The 15823-nt window shown below is 34.3% G+C and overlaps 1 protein-coding gene across 1 annotated transcript; it reads right to left on the bottom strand.

Moving 5' to 3' along the window:
• Positions 1-8617: 8617 nt before the first annotated feature.
• Positions 8618-12239, bottom strand: LOC139852631 (uncharacterized). Its single transcript, XM_071841947.1, has 12 exons — positions 12051-12239; positions 11875-11944; positions 11076-11272; positions 10796-10871; positions 10608-10691; positions 10441-10520; positions 10234-10360; positions 9983-10042; positions 9834-9884; positions 9509-9667; positions 9092-9224; positions 8618-8856 (listed from the first exon to the last, which is right to left on the bottom strand). Exons 1-12 carry the CDS (start codon positions 12206-12208, stop codon positions 8684-8686), a joined length of 1368 nt encoding a protein of 455 aa, XP_071698048.1. The 5' UTR covers positions 12209-12239; the 3' UTR covers positions 8618-8683.
• Positions 12240-15823: the final 3584 nt, after the last annotated feature.

The following is a 15823-nucleotide window of genomic DNA, read 5'->3' as shown; positions in this document are numbered from 1 at the left end:
CAAAACAAGTTCTAGTTTTTACAAGTTTTATAAGTATAATAAGATAGCAACTATACAAGGAATTGAACAAGGATTTTGAGAAGTATTTTACCTTGATTAGGAAGAGGAAAGTTTCTGAGATTAAAGTATGATATGAGAGCATTCAAGTGTGTGTTTTTAGTTTAAGAAAATGTAGAGTAAAAATGAGTTAAAATGGTCCTTATTTATAAGCTTATAATTTTGGCTTTTAGTGAAAATATCTAAGATAAGTTAAATTGTATTAAGTCATGCATGACATATTAAATTTATTAGGTCATGGATGACATATTACACAAATAATTGCAGATTTCTATTGGTATATACCAATAGTAAATACTTCTAGAAGCTGTGTATAATACGGGTAAAAATACTGTATGAATGCGAGTAGAATTCTTGAGAAAATTGAACGGAAATACGAGTATAGCTATCCTTTATATGTATTGGTATATTATAAAGTGTATTCAATATTTGTAAGGATGTATTTACACTCGTAATACATTTTAACATAAGTTAATTACGTCCATTAAATAGTAACATATATATTGTTTGAAAACTCTTTAAATTAGTAGTATGAAAATATACATATAATACTTTGTTAATATACTTAATGAGATATTTAATTATCATATTTTCAAGTTAAATATATATAAATATATATATATACACAATAATTAAACAATTAAACAATTAAATCAAGTTATGACATTCGTGAATCGTCGGAATAAAAGGGTGGCCAAAAGCTTGTGTAAAACTCTTTCCGGAGGTTCAAGATTTATTAAAATTCATTGCTTATTCAAGTCGGAATTATATAAAGATTAAGTTTAAATTTGGTCGGGAATTTCCGGGTCGTCACACCTTTTCCCTTATTATTTTCTTTTGCTTTTTCAAATTGGGTCGAGGTAATTTCTATAATATCATTGGAATCCTCATCGGGATCTGATTCATCAGAAAATTGGTAATTTTCCCAATATTTTGCTTCCTCGGCAGAAACACCATTGACCATTTTTAACTTTGGTCCATTGGTTGAGGATTTTCTTTTATTTAACCGTTTTTCTGTAGTTATTAATATTTCTTCCTTCGGAACCTCTTCTTCTTCCGGTTCTCTTCTTTCGGTTCCTCCTCTTCCGGTTCCTCCTCTTCCGGTTCTTCCTCGGGAATTTGTGAATCTTCCCAAAATATATTCGACTCTTCATTATTATTAGGTGAGTCGATGGGATTTGTACTAGAGGTAGACATCTATCACACAATATCAAACACGTTAAGAGATTAATATATCACATAATATTTACATGTTAATAATATATAGTTTCCAACAAAAAGTGTTAAGCAATCATTTTTTTTTTAAAAGAAAACACGGTCGAAGTCCAGACTCACTAATGCATCCTAACAAACTCGGTAAGACACACTAATTCAATTTTTTGGTTCTCTAAGACCAACGCTCTGATACCAACTGAAATGTCCCTTTCGTATTGATTATAAACGTTTCATATTAATTGATTTCTTTGCGAGGTTTTTGACCTCTATATGAGACGTTTTTCAAAGACTGCATTCGATTCTTAAAACAAACCATAACCTTTAAAATATTACGACGATTATCAACTAATGATAATCTAAAATATAGCGTTTTCACACGACCATTACATAATAGTTTACAATCATATTACACAACAATATATGTCTTCGAATGCAGTTTTTAAACAATATTATACAAGCATGCTGACTCCAACTCTTGTCCATAAATTAGCATGCAACAGCGGAAGCTCTTAATAATTACCTGAGAATAAACATGCTTTAAACGTCTACAAAAATGTTGGTGAGTTATAGGTTTAACCTATATATCAAATTGTAATAAGAGACCATAAGATTTCATCTTTCAATAACATGCAATCTGCATAAAAATCATTCATATGGTTGAACACCTGGTAACCGACATTAACAAATGCATCTAGAATATCCCCATATATAAATATCGAAGTACTAAAGCAGTTCAAATTCTCTGACTGGGGCATGTCAAAGCCCATAGATCTATCTTTAGGATTCGCGTCAATTGGTGGCAATTATAATAAACACCAATTCTTAGGCTACCAAGTTCAACAAGGGCGATATCCGGTATAACGATTCAACATAGAATGTAGTTTCAATACTTGTGTCAATTTTGTAAATCATTTTCAAAACTGCATGTATTCTCATCCCAAAAATATTAGATAGTAAAAATGGGACTATAACTCACTTTCACAGATTTTTCCTTCATCGGGAAAATAAGACTTGGCCACGGGTTGATTCATTAACCTATAACGAATATATACATATATATCAAAGTATGATCGAAATATATTCACAACATTTTTTATTACATTTTAACGATTTAAGTTTGTTAAGTTAGCAGTCCAACGTTAGTAATCTACAACTAGTTGTCCACAGTTAGATGTACAGAAATAAATCAATATAAATTATCTCGAATCAATCCATGACCCAGTGTATACAAGTCTCAGGCTAGATCACAACTCAAAGTATATATATTATTTTAGAATCAACCTCAACCCTGTATAGCTAACTCAAGCATTACTGCAAATAGAGTGTCTATGGTTGTTCCCAAATAATATATATAGATGGGTCGATATGATATGTCAAAACATTGTATACGTGTCTATGGTATCCCAAGATTACATAACATATGTTAGAATACATGTATAATACAATATAAGTTAGTTAAGTTATAATTTGTATAGATTTGTTACAAATTTCACGTAGCTACAACAAGCAAAATTATCCAATCTTGTTTTACCCATAACTTCTTCGTTTTAAATCCGTTTTGAGTGATTCAAAGCTATGGTTTCATAATGAATTGAAAATTATGAAACTAAACAGAAAACGTATAAGTTTATAGTCGAAAATACATGCTACAAGTCAATATTGTAAGAGGTAGTCATTTCAGTCGAAAGAACGACGTCTTGATGACCATTTTGAAAAACATACTTCCACTTTGAGTTTAACCATGATTTTTGGATATAGTTTCATGTTCATAAGAAAAATAATTTTCCCAGAAGAACAGCTTTTAAATCAAAGTTTATCATAGTTTTTAATTAACTAACCCAAAACAGCCCCCGGTTTTACTACGACGACGTATGTCCGGTTTTACGGTGTTCTTCGTGTTTCCAGGTTTTAAATCATTAAGTTAGCATATCATATGGATATAGAACATGTGTTTAGTTTATTTTAAAAGTTAAGTTAGAAGGATTAACTTTGTTTGCGAACAAGTTTAGAATTAACTAAACTATGTTCTAGTGATTACATGTTCAAATCTTCGAATAAGATAGTTATATATATATATGAATCGAATGATGTTATGAACATCATTACTACCTTAAGTTTAGTAGATAAACCTACTGGAAGTGACAAAAATTGATCTAGCTTCAAAGAATTCTTGGATGGCTTGAAAATTCTTGAAGTAGAATCATGACACGAAAACAAGTTCAAGTAAGATTTCCACTCGAAATAAGATTGTTATAGTTATAGAAATTGAATCAAAGTTTGAATATGAGTATTACCTTGAATTAGAAAGATATCTTACTGTAATTAAGAAAGATTTCTTGAGATTGGATGATCACTTGAAATGGATTTGCAAGATTGGAAGTAAGACTTGCAAACTTGAAAGTATTCTTGATTTTATGAAACTAGAACTTTTAGAACTTACGAAGAACACTTAGAACTTGAAGATAGAACTTGAGAGAGATCAATTAGATGAAGAAAATTGAAGAATGAAAGTGTTTTTGTGTGTTTTTGGTCGTTGGTATATGGATTAGATATAAAGGATGTGTAAGTTTGTTTTCTTGTAAATAAGTCATGAATGATTAATAATATTTTTGTAATTTTGTGAGATATTCCATGCTAGTAGCCAAATAATGGTTCACACATGTTTGATGACTCATTAAGGGCTGCTAAGAGCTGACCATTGAATGTATATACCAATAGTATATACAATTAGAAGCTGGGTATTGTACGAGTACGAGTACCGAATGAATACGAGTAGAATTCTTGATGAAAATGTATGAGAATGCAATTGTAACCAATTTTGTTAAGTACAAGTATTTTGATATGTGTCTTGAAGTCTTCCAAAAGTGTACTAATACATCTTAATATACTACAAGTATATACATTTTAATTGAGTCGTTAAGTCATCGTTAGTCGTTACATGTAAGTGTTGTTTTGAAACTTTTAAGTTAACGATCTCATTTAATGTTGTTAACCCATTGTTTATTATATCTAATGAGATGTTAAATTATTACATTATCATGATATTATGATGTATGAATATATTTTAATATGGTATATATACATTAAAATGTCGTTACAACGATAATCGTTACATATATGTCTCGTTTCGAAATTCTTAAGTTAGTAGTCTTGTTTTACATATGTAGTTCATTGTTATCATACTTAATGATATATATATAATTATCATTTTATCATGTTAAATATAGTGTAACAATATCTTAATATGATACATATGTATTTAGTAAAACGTTGTTATAACGATAATCGTTATATATATCGTTTCTAGTTTCTTAACTTAGTAGTCTCATTTTTATGTATATAACTCATTGTTAATATACCGAATGAGATACTTACTATCATAATATCATGTTAACTTTATATATGTATCCATATATATATCATCATATAGTTTTTTTACAAGTTTTAACGTTCGTGAATCGCCGGTCAATTTGGGTGGTCAATTGTCTACATGAAACCTATTTCAATTAATCAAGTCTTAACAAGTTTGATTGATTAACATGTTGGAAACATTCAATCATGCAAATATAGTTTTCATTTAATATATATAATCATGGAAAAGTTCGGGTCACTATAAAACGGACGGTCAAACCGAACGTACGAATCAAACATTGGAGGATATGTTACAGGCATGTATTATTGATTTCGGGGGTAGTTGGGATGAGCACTTACCATTGGTGGAGTTCTCGTACAATAATAGTTATTATACTAGTATCGGGATGCCACCTTATGAGATGTTTTATGGGCGTAGGTGTCGAACTCCGATTTGTTGGGGTGAAGTGGGTCAAAGAGAAATCGGGAGTACCGTTTTGGTTTTAGAGACGAATAGCAAGATTGAGATAATTCGGACTCATTTGAAAGCGGCTCAAGATAGACAAAAGTCGTATGCTAACAAACGTAGGCGATTGATTGAGTTCCAAGAAGGTGACATGGTGATGCTTAAGGTTTCGCCATGGAAGGGTATTATTCGGTTTTGAAAATGGGGAAAGTTAGCTCCTCGGTTTATTGGTCCATTTAAGAGTTTAACTCGTGTTGGTGAAGTTGCGTATCGTTTGGAATTATCCGAAGAGCTTGCGGGGATCCATAATACATTTCATGTTTCCCATCTCCGTAAGTGTCTTGCGGATGATTCTTCATGGATGCCATTAGACGAAATTGAGCTAAACAACAAGTTAGAGTATGTTGAGGAGCCGATTGCTATACTCGATGAAAAGGTGAAAAGGTTGAGGAATAAAGAGGTGAGGACTTATAAAGTTCAATGGCGTCGTAGTAAAGGTTCCGAGTTTACGTGGGAGCCCGAAGAGTTTGTGTTGGTGTATCTTCCCTCTTGTCATGCGGATTGGATCGCGAGGACGCGCTCCGATTCAAGTGGGGGAGAGTTGTAAGACCCAAATTATTATTGTACAGCAGTGTGAATATGATACATAGAGTGTGGGTTTCATTGTGCAGTTAAACGGAAACCAGAACCTGCCCAGAACCTTGTGCGCGCCACGCAGGGTTAAGTGTGCGCGCCCGCACTAGCCCTGTGCACATATTCCAGCTTTTAAATTAAAGTTAAATGAAGGGCATTGTTGTCTTTTCACATGAGAACGAGTTTGGGGCTGTAATGGCCAGTTGTTTGGTGGTTGAAACACATTCAACATTATCACCAACCACATCATCTCTCCCAAATTAAAGTTCTAGAGTGAGAAACACTTTGAGAGAGAGAAAGCTCAAATCAAGGAGGAAGAAGTTGATTTCGGGCCAAAGCGCATGTATTAAAGTTGTTCATCTAATCACTAGCTATGTTGTGATTGTGGTGGTATGCTCTAATCTTGATTTCCTTATTTTAATTTGTTTAAGGGTTAGGGTTTGGGTTAATGATGAACATAAAACCCATATTTGATGATTTTGGGTGTTCTTGAGTAAGATTGAGTCATGAGGACTCAATAGTAACTAACCTAAGGTTTCAAAGTGTAAATTGGTGTTACGAGTCTTAAAAGGTTAGTTAATTACTAGCACACCTAGTTATTAAGCAAATGGGTGTTAATTGGGTTAGTGGATGACCCGAAATGGGTGTGTTGACTTTAAAATGGTCGAATGGGTAATAATTGACCTAGTTGGGAAAGACGAGTATGAAATACCCTAATTGTGTATTAGTCGGGGTTGTTGGGCCTTAATCACTAGCTTTTAGTGATTTATGATGGTCTTGACCTTAAATGGGCGGTTTTGATATAAATGAGTCATTTAATGCATGTAGGCCATTAAATGCACATGAGTGAATTGTTGGTGGTTGGTCCAACTAGTTCGTGTGTTGATTGAGTACTTATTGTATTAGGTACTTTGCTTTGAAGCTTGCGGAAGTATAAAATCGTCACCGAATCGTTAAGGTGAGTGGAATAATTATATGCGTAGGTATATAATGTATTTATTTGTGTAGCGTGAGATGTGAAGTGTCGATGTGCTAAGACATCACGTTCACGTAGTGAGTGAAGTGTCGATGTGTTAAGACACCACTCGGGGTGAAGTATCGACGTGTTAAGATACCACCCCAAGTAATATGAAGAGTGAAGTGTCGACGTGTTAAGACACCACTCGGGGTGAAGCATCGACGTGTGAAGATGCCACTCCAAGAACTAAGACGGTTGAAGTGTCGACGTGTTAAGACGCCACCCAGGGTGAAGTATCGACGTGTTAAGATGCCACCCGTGGGATTAGTGTACGACGTGTTAAGTACTCTAATGGTTGATATGAACACCGATGGGAAATTCGAGTACCATTCCTTGTACGATTGGTTAACCATGGTTATGTGTTGTAGTATAGCATATTATATCGTTCGTGTTATATGCTATTGTTTGTGCTAGCTCATGATATCGAGGATTTAGCATTGTACTTTGAGATGGTATGCTAATTTAAAATGCTAGCGTGTATGAGGTATTTGTGTAAGTGTTTGCAAGTAGGTGTATTATATATGTATGTGTATAATTATTGCATTCACTAAGCGTTTTGCTTACCCTCTCGTTGTTTACCTTTTTATAGGCTCCGGCGTGGACAAGGGTAAGGGCGTTCGTTTGGATTAGTGATCCCGCTTCGTTATGTTAGGAGAAGCTTTTGGACGTATAGCTTTTTGAAGTTTGGCCGAGATTTGGGTAGTTTAACCCTCAAACATCATGCTCTAGTGTCGTTTGGAATTTAAACTAATTTGATCGAAACTTATGTTTTGTACGAAACTCGTAATACAGCCATATGTGGGCCCGGCGTCGTAAAACTAGTTTTATTATTGAAACGTGTTAGTTTTACTTATATTGTTGTGTTGTGAAAAGCGTTTCGTCTAAAAGTGTCGGGAAGTGGGAGATCTTTAAACGGAAATTGGATATTTTGGACAGCGGGCTGCCAGGCCTTGTGCGCGCCGCGCACACAAGGGACTGCGCGCCGCGCACTCTACTGAATAAAAAAAAAAAAAAAAAAAATCCCGTGTTCAGTTGTATAACGGGTTGGGTTGTTACATTGTTCTTGTTCCATCACCTAACACTCGTGCATTAAAATCAAGACCTGAAAATTCGAGAAACGATCCAACTGAATTGTTGACTAAATTCTCATAAACATTGACTATTCGATCTGCTATTAAGAGATTAATTTTGTCACGATCTGATGCAACACGACGCTTAAAGAAGTAATCAGGAACCTTAAACTCTAATCAATTCGATCTATGAATTCTTCTTGTTAACTTCCGTTAGCCCCGGGGACTGCACACATAGGTAATCGGCCACCAATATCCTACATTAGAACACTTTTTGAAAGTATGTGACATACACTGATATTTTTCTGGGTATATAGCCTAAATTGAAAAGAAAAGGAAAAAAAAAAAAAAAAAAAAAAGGGGTAACAATAACAAAATGTTCGTAGTTAAACCAGTCCGTTCGAGTTTTCTGAATGTACTAAATTTGTGTGTGAAATTTCAATATTTACTTCCTTTGAGTCTTCACTAGGACAAACTGTCTAGTGAATTCTTCCCTATAAAGGAGCTATAAATAATAGTGAACTCGGACCCTATAAATAATAGTGAACTCGGACCCTAAATATAATTTGAGCAACAAATAAGTGATGAATATATGAAACCTTCAACAATTGTAACTCCTCGATACAGTTATACATTAAGATTCAAGTTTTCTACATTACGTTACGGATCACTTTCTTAAGATTCAAGTTTTCTACATTACGAGATACTTACCCTTCTTTCTACGTAAGCACATATATAAAAGTATATATACTTATACTTTCATAGCTTACGTTCATCGGGTGACAATTGAAAGTAGATCGAATTTAGAATAAATAAAATACAAATAGTTGATGCACAAGGCCAAGAAGAGGACCACTACTTCCATGTGTCGAGTTATTCCAAAAGAGGCACATTCAAAGGTCTTAAACGAGGCTTCTCGAGCTTCATGGTACATGTCACAATGACTGCAACAAGTGCACATATTGCAGGCACAAGACCAAACCCGTATCTTGAAATGGAATAGCATGAACAAACTGGATTGCAATCCTTCAAGGCCGTAGGGGTAGCTGCAAAATAATCATTTCTGAGTAGTGTTTTGACTTTTTTGGTCAAACTAGTTGATTTAATACTAAAAATTACGAAACACGTGAATTTAAAAACACCATATTTGATGTCAAACAATGACATGATGTAATGATCTTGTAAAAGCTCATAAGTATCAATAAGGTCCATGAAGCAATTTGAAATTAACATATTTGACATTAAAAGTCAAATTACATGTAGAGTAAAAAAGGGACTTACTTTGATATGACTCCAAAGCCCACAAAGCAAACCCACACGTAACCTTGTCTAGGAAACTCAATGAGCCATAAACAAACGCACAGCCTTTAACATCTTCGCCCACTAGATAGCTTTGCATGCTTACTCCGGTGACCTATTGTGAAATTTTTGATTAGTATTTACTATTTAGTAGTTAAATAAGTTCCAAAAAATAAAAAACATGAGGTAGCAATTTCGACCCATTAATAGACCGGTCGATTAGGCTTTCATTTATTGGGTCAAACAAGTCAAAATAGTATTATTATATTAGTTCTGAAATAGTACCCTTTTTGTAGTCATACTTGACGCAAATTATTGATAAGAAATTCTGGACAATAAGCATTTTGGGTCAACCCAACTCAACCCCGTATCAAGAATAGTATCAAGAAAGTGGTGTACCGTTATAAGAGCATTTGCAATGCCAATAACTAACGAAAGGAGATACATTATATTCTTCATGTTGCTTGACATAAAGAAAATTGCCGAGCCACAAAGCATCCATAAAACACCTCCAGCCGCAAAGAAAACTTTCAAGCGTTTGCTGGTCCATGTGAGCTCCTACACAGGCACATAAAGCGAACACAATATTTTCTTAAAACTTTTAATCAACAATATTTGACATGGTAGAGTCAAACCTTGTACTATTAAAATTAAAGTTACTTTATCATCAAAGTCAAAATGCATAAATAGTAGTAATATCAAGAAACAAGTCTTGAAAGCGGACCTGCAGTAGTATGGATACGACGAAGCTACAAATGTAGATCATGGCTGGAATCTACCAAAAATACAAAATTAAACCATAAAAAAGTGAGAACTTTCGTTAAACCAAATTTGGTTTTACCGTTTGATTGATCATGAGATTAGTAAACGTACCGATGCTTTAGAAGACTGGGCCATTCGAAGATCATTAATGACATAGAACGCTAGAAATGCCTAGAAGACCATATAAACATTATATTAATAAATAATATTACGTTTTGCTTTTCAAAAAAAAAAAAAGAAAGAAAGAAACATGGTTTCCATAATAGAAAATACTTCCGAACTCAAGTTCATGTGATTGTTTACAGTTTCACACTTCAAAAAAAAATAAAAATAATGGAAGTAACAAGTTTATAAGACCGAACCTGTGAAACATTGGTAATCAACCGGGTGAACACATAGACAAGAGCAACTTGATAGTATAGAATTTTCTTAAACCAGTAAATCCACGATATTTTCTGATAAACATGCCCTTGAACATCATTTCTCAATCTACAAAAAAATATAATAAATAATAATTTAAGTTTGAAAAATTATACGAAATGATATGGACTGAATTGTGCATGTGATACCTCGGTTCTTTTGTCCCAATGTTAAACACGACCACAAAGCATAATCCAATGAAAATCGATGAGTATGCAATCCAACGATACTGCCCATTTCTAAAGAGTTAATACAACGAAAATCCAACACAAAACACAAGTTCAAACGAGTAACGACTATTCGTGCATCTCAATACCTGATTTTCTATATCCTCTGTGGTTTTTGAAGAACGAAGATGGAAGACCCCAAAGGCAATGGCATATAAGCTGAGATTGGCCACCTTCAAACACATTATTGAAGGTTTGATATATCAATAATTTAGTTTGATTCAAGTTAACGGAAATTTAAAGTAACAAAATGTTTTTTTTAATGAAAATTAGTTACCATTGAAAATGCATTGCGACAACTAGTCATCACAACCCTGCTCGTTGAATTAAGTGTGATACAGTTCACCATTGACCTACATTAACCAAGCATTAGTAACTACAAAGATCAAACACTGCCTCAAATAATCAAAGAAATTTTAGTAACAAAAAATGAATGAAACAATACCCCCGGTCCATATTGTAAACATTTCTACCCAAACCCATCTTTACCTGATGCCCGAACAGGCCCATTTCTACCTGTATTAAGAAGATGGTAAAGCAAATAAGTAAACGATTACATGTGTGAGACTTGTGTAGCAGCCCATCCCACGTTGAACACAGCTGCAAAAAAACTGTAACCAATTGTTTGCAACGATGTGGATTCATTGCCGAAAATAATACAAGGAACACAGCTTCCGAATACAGAAGAGAATGAAACCGCTACCAAAATTGACCCTGCCCCATGCCATATCTTAAAATGTCCGAATCTGTCTATCTACAACATCACCCAAAAACACGAGCAGATATTAAATCTGTCGTAAAGCAAGAACATCAAACACAGACACTCAGAACATCATCAGAATAGACTATCCAAAATCTTGAACCAAAAACGACATAAGACAGATTTGAAACAACAGAGCAAGCACAACTGAAATTTAAATGCAACATTTTATTTGTACACTGATTAGTGATATAAATGAATTATTAACAAATTATCCATAACTTCAAATAGTTAAATGGTGATAAACAAATCTACTAATTTTTTTTATATCTAAGGGATCAAACTGTTAAACTAAAAAATATGCTTGCAATATGAAATGTAAACATATTATCATGTTTTTTTGTTCAAATTTCATGTTTTTTTTTGTTGGTTTATATTTTTGGACTAACAACCATATGAAGTTGACTTGAGATAGTGACTAAGTACTAAAAAATCGTATGATAACACAAGTATCCACATATAGGAAAAAACATATTCTTCCAACAATAATTAATTTTACCAAATAATAAAATGACACAAATGCATAATTTTCATGCTTACTAATGACTGTATAAAACATGTAAAATTTAAATAGAATTGCTTTTTTAAAAACCCACCAATTCACCAGCAAAAATGGTTGTGAATCCATCAGCTATCTGACCAGAAAGCATTACAGTAGCAGCATCCCTTAAAAAAATCAAACAAATATACAATATAATTAATTTAAATTCAAATTGAAATCCAAATTTAAAGAAAAATAACAAAATCAAAAATCTTGTTATTAATATTGTACCTTGGTGATAATCCAATATCAGTCATGAAAACCAAAAGATAAGTAAACCAACAGGCAGCTGTTATGTCATTGAGCATATGCCCCACACCATAAAAGAAAACGGAACCTCTCCCGACAGCCACCGCCGGCGACTCTTTTCCGGCCACCTCATCAACCATGATATATATCCTATATCCTATTCTATAAATGTATAATGTATAATTATTAATTATTAATTTAATAATAAATAATACTAATATATACAATTATACCTACAATCCCATTTCATAAAAATCACTATACATAAATCTTCAATGTTGATACATAAAGCACTATGTACATGAATCACCTAAAAATTAAAACATATATAAGAAGTTGCAGTCTCCCGGCCACAACTTTTCTTGATTCGTTTGTTTGTGTGTGTAATGTTGATAAAAGATCGTAAAGATAAAGCTAAATAGATTGAACTAATATAATAATGGCGTGTGATGTAAGAAAGTTGGATAGAAAGTAAGTGTAAAGTATGGTCCGATGTATGTATTTCAATTTTCAACGCATATATGTTATCTTTGATTCTTTTTTCACCATTGAATATAACACATAATACTCACACACACATATATAATATATATATATTTTGTGTATTTATATGATGATATTTTGCGGATGGAAGAGGCGAGTAGTGTTTAAACACACCGCCCAACGGAACCAATGTTTGGTCATCCTATGACGTTGTGGAATTCAATGAGAATATATTTATTCATAATATTTTACATTTAAATTAATAAATTAATTTAATTTAGACTATAGGCCGGAACTTATTCTTAAATAGGCTGCTGACTTTACATGACCATAACAATGCTTCTGATCTGCTTGCGGCATTAGCCAATTTTCGAACATCCACTGGTGAAGACGAGATTTTTTGGTCTCCATCGACGACGACTTGTTCTAACGTGGCCGAGGCTATGAGGTTGGTGGTTATCACGAATAATTCTTTAAATCCGGATTGGAAGAATTTAGTTTGGAACAACCGAGTGCCATCCAAAATCTCTATTTTTCATTGGTTAGCTTGTAATCGTAGCGTCCCGGTCAAAGACACTCTTATTCGTAGACATATTCTCCGGGATTCTCACTCTTCTTCTTGCATTTGGTGTGACTCCGAGACAAAACCGTTGAACATCTCCTTATTCCTTGTTCTTGGTCCTTCAATATTTGGTCCGCCTTATTCAAGTGGTGGAACATTCGATGGGTTATTCCAAGGTCCATTTTAGATTTTCGGCCGATTGGTTTTTCGGTATGGGCATTGCTGATAAGAAATTTTGAAGATTGATTGGTCTCGTGACTCTTTGGGCTATTTGGATAGCTCGGAACGATTTCATCTTCAACGGTAATTACACATGTTGGGCTACAATTGTTAGGCAAATTAAGCTCAAAGTATTTTTATGGGCTTCACATTTTAAGTTACTATATAGTCATCAATTTTACATTTGAGAATCCCTGTTTGTTATGTCATTCGGCTTAATTTTGTGATTCATGTACAAGTCGGATGTCCTTTTTATGTATGTGTTGCCTTCATCATTTTGATGAAAGGTTTTTTAATATATTGGTTCCATCTTTGCCGGAAAAAAAATCTAATAGAGATAGGGATAACTTTTTCTACTTTTTATTATTTATTGAATTAAATTATTTAAATAATGTAAGAATTTTTTGTGGGAGTATTTTTTTGGTGGGAGTTTTGGTGGAAATTGTTTTGGAGGAAGTTTTGTGGAGGGAATTTTTGGTGGTAATTAATTGGTTATAAAGAGAACATTTGTATGTAGAGAAAAGTGGAGGAGGTAGGAAGAAAAATAGAGACCTTATGAGAGTCGTTCTACTCCGTCTCGTAAGGTGGTCTTGGTGATTCAATAACGATGGGAGCGAATTCCGTTATTGTAATCTACCATTCGCAGAATATGACGAACCGAACTCTTTTTCCTTCACGTATTGACTTCCTCCCGGCTATGTGATTCTTTTCCATGAACCCTGCTCTGATACCAGTTTGTTGGGATCGAACCCGCACACTTATCACTTTCGAGATCGATTCACATCACATTAATAACCACACAATCATGTATAAGTCAATAATAAACGACAAAACATAAAAAGTAATACTCACACAACATTTTACGTGGAAAACCACTCAAGGGAGAGTAAAAACCACGGGACCAACGACCACTTAAATTTCACTATATACGAACAATATTACAAGCGTGAACGCTCCTTGCAACACTCTTGAATACTATCACGGTATGGGTTCGTTAACCGTTTGGATCAGTGTGAAATTTGGACAGTAGGTTCATAAGAGGTAGATACATGATCTGGCCGTTGGGATCTTTGATTAGAGTGATCGTTCGAGAGATATAAGTATCTGAAGCCAGCTGCAAAAAATTCGTCGATTTCAGCGTAGTTGAGAAGAAATGGGTGCTGCAGATTCGTTAGCCTTTGGATCATTGTGATTTTTGGACAGAGGGTTCAAAACACTTTATTTTATGTTGTGTCCAATTTTTGTGATGATCAAAAGAGTAGATTGGGAGATACATGTGTCTGAAGTTGCTGCTGAAATCGTACGAAATGAAGAAGTTATTGAAGAGAGGTTCAGGATAAAGAGGCTCAGTGGAGAGTTGATCATGGAGAGTTCTTTGTGTCGAAAGTCTTCCTAACGATGAGATTGTTTGGCGGTGTATCCCTATTGTGATGAAGTCGGCGGCAACAAGATGAAGAGTAATAATCCACGTTCGAGATCGAGATTTAAAGAATTTGAATCGAGGGAGGATGTTATTTATTGATTTAAATTATTTAAATAATGTAAGAGTTTTTTGGTGGGAGTATTTTTTTGGTGGGAGTTTTTTGGTGGAAAGTTTTGGTGGGAATTTGATATCGGCTAAAAAGTCATGTTTTTACTCCCGACATTGAGTCCCAAAAACATAAACTTCAAAGCTTTTTCGAAAAAATAATCGCTTTTTCAGTTAAATTTGTAGATAAAGTAATTACGAAGACGATGCAAAAAGAATCAAGAGAAACAGAGCTAAAACGAAGATTCTAGAGCGAAAACGGTGAAAGACAAGAAATCAAGTTACGATCCAGCAAAATCAGCTGACCAGGCAAGCCAAATGGCCTGCCAAATGGCCTGCAAAATGGCTTTCCTGGCTCACAAACGGCCTGCCAAATGGCCAGGTTAAACGGCCCCTACAAACGGGCTGGTCTGGCAAACGGCCCCTGCAAACGGCCTGCCAAACGGCCTGCCAGCCGTTTGCAGGCAAAATCCAAGTCTATTTAAAGGCTTTTTGTCATCCAATTTCAACACAACTCTCCTCACTCTCTCACTACAATACACTTTCTCTCACTAGAGCTTTCAAGGCCTTCTCACCTCCGAGCGGAAAATTAAGTACCCGGAGGCGAACGCCGAAGATTGTAATAGGAGCGGTCTAGAGGATGTCAGCACTTGTAATGGTTCAGATCTCGTCTGTAAATGGTGAACGCTTTCCTTAATTTAATAAAGTTATCTTAAGTTACTTTCATCTTGCATGCCTATCTATTTGTTACAAATGTTTATTATATGTTGAATACTTATCTGAAACTTATTCTATTGTTATGCTGAAATTTTGACGGTTTAGAAGTTTAATTTACGGATCACCATTTCCGCTTATTCACGTGGCTATAACCTAGTATTAGGACCTGCTCAACCCTAGGATACGAGGTAAGTAGTTATGTGTGCTTAACGTCACAATAGGGATATAGTACCTGCGTACGAATAA

Source organism: Rutidosis leptorrhynchoides, chromosome 6 (assembly GCF_046630445.1).
Source record: "Rutidosis leptorrhynchoides isolate AG116_Rl617_1_P2 chromosome 6, CSIRO_AGI_Rlap_v1, whole genome shotgun sequence".
Lineage (NCBI taxonomy): Eukaryota > Viridiplantae > Streptophyta > Magnoliopsida > Asterales > Asteraceae > Rutidosis > Rutidosis leptorrhynchoides.
The sequence above is the reverse complement of the archived record's forward strand: the minus strand, read 5'-3'. Positions and strand labels throughout refer to the sequence as shown.

Bases quoted from the DNA above. Each gene is read 5' to 3' on its own strand.
- LOC139852631 (XM_071841947.1), bottom strand. From the start codon at position 12,208: ATGGTTGATGAGGTGGCCGGAAAAGAGTCGCCGGCGGTGGCTGTCGGG. The intron at 10,692-10,795 runs GTAACTAATTTT...ATGTGTTTGAAG, and splicing joins GTCGCAATGCATTTTCAATG to GTGGCCAATCTCAGCTTATA. The intron at 10,043-10,233 runs GTTCGGTCTTAT...ATGGTCTTCTAG, and splicing joins TGATTACCAATGTTTCACAG to GCATTTCTAGCGTTCTATGT.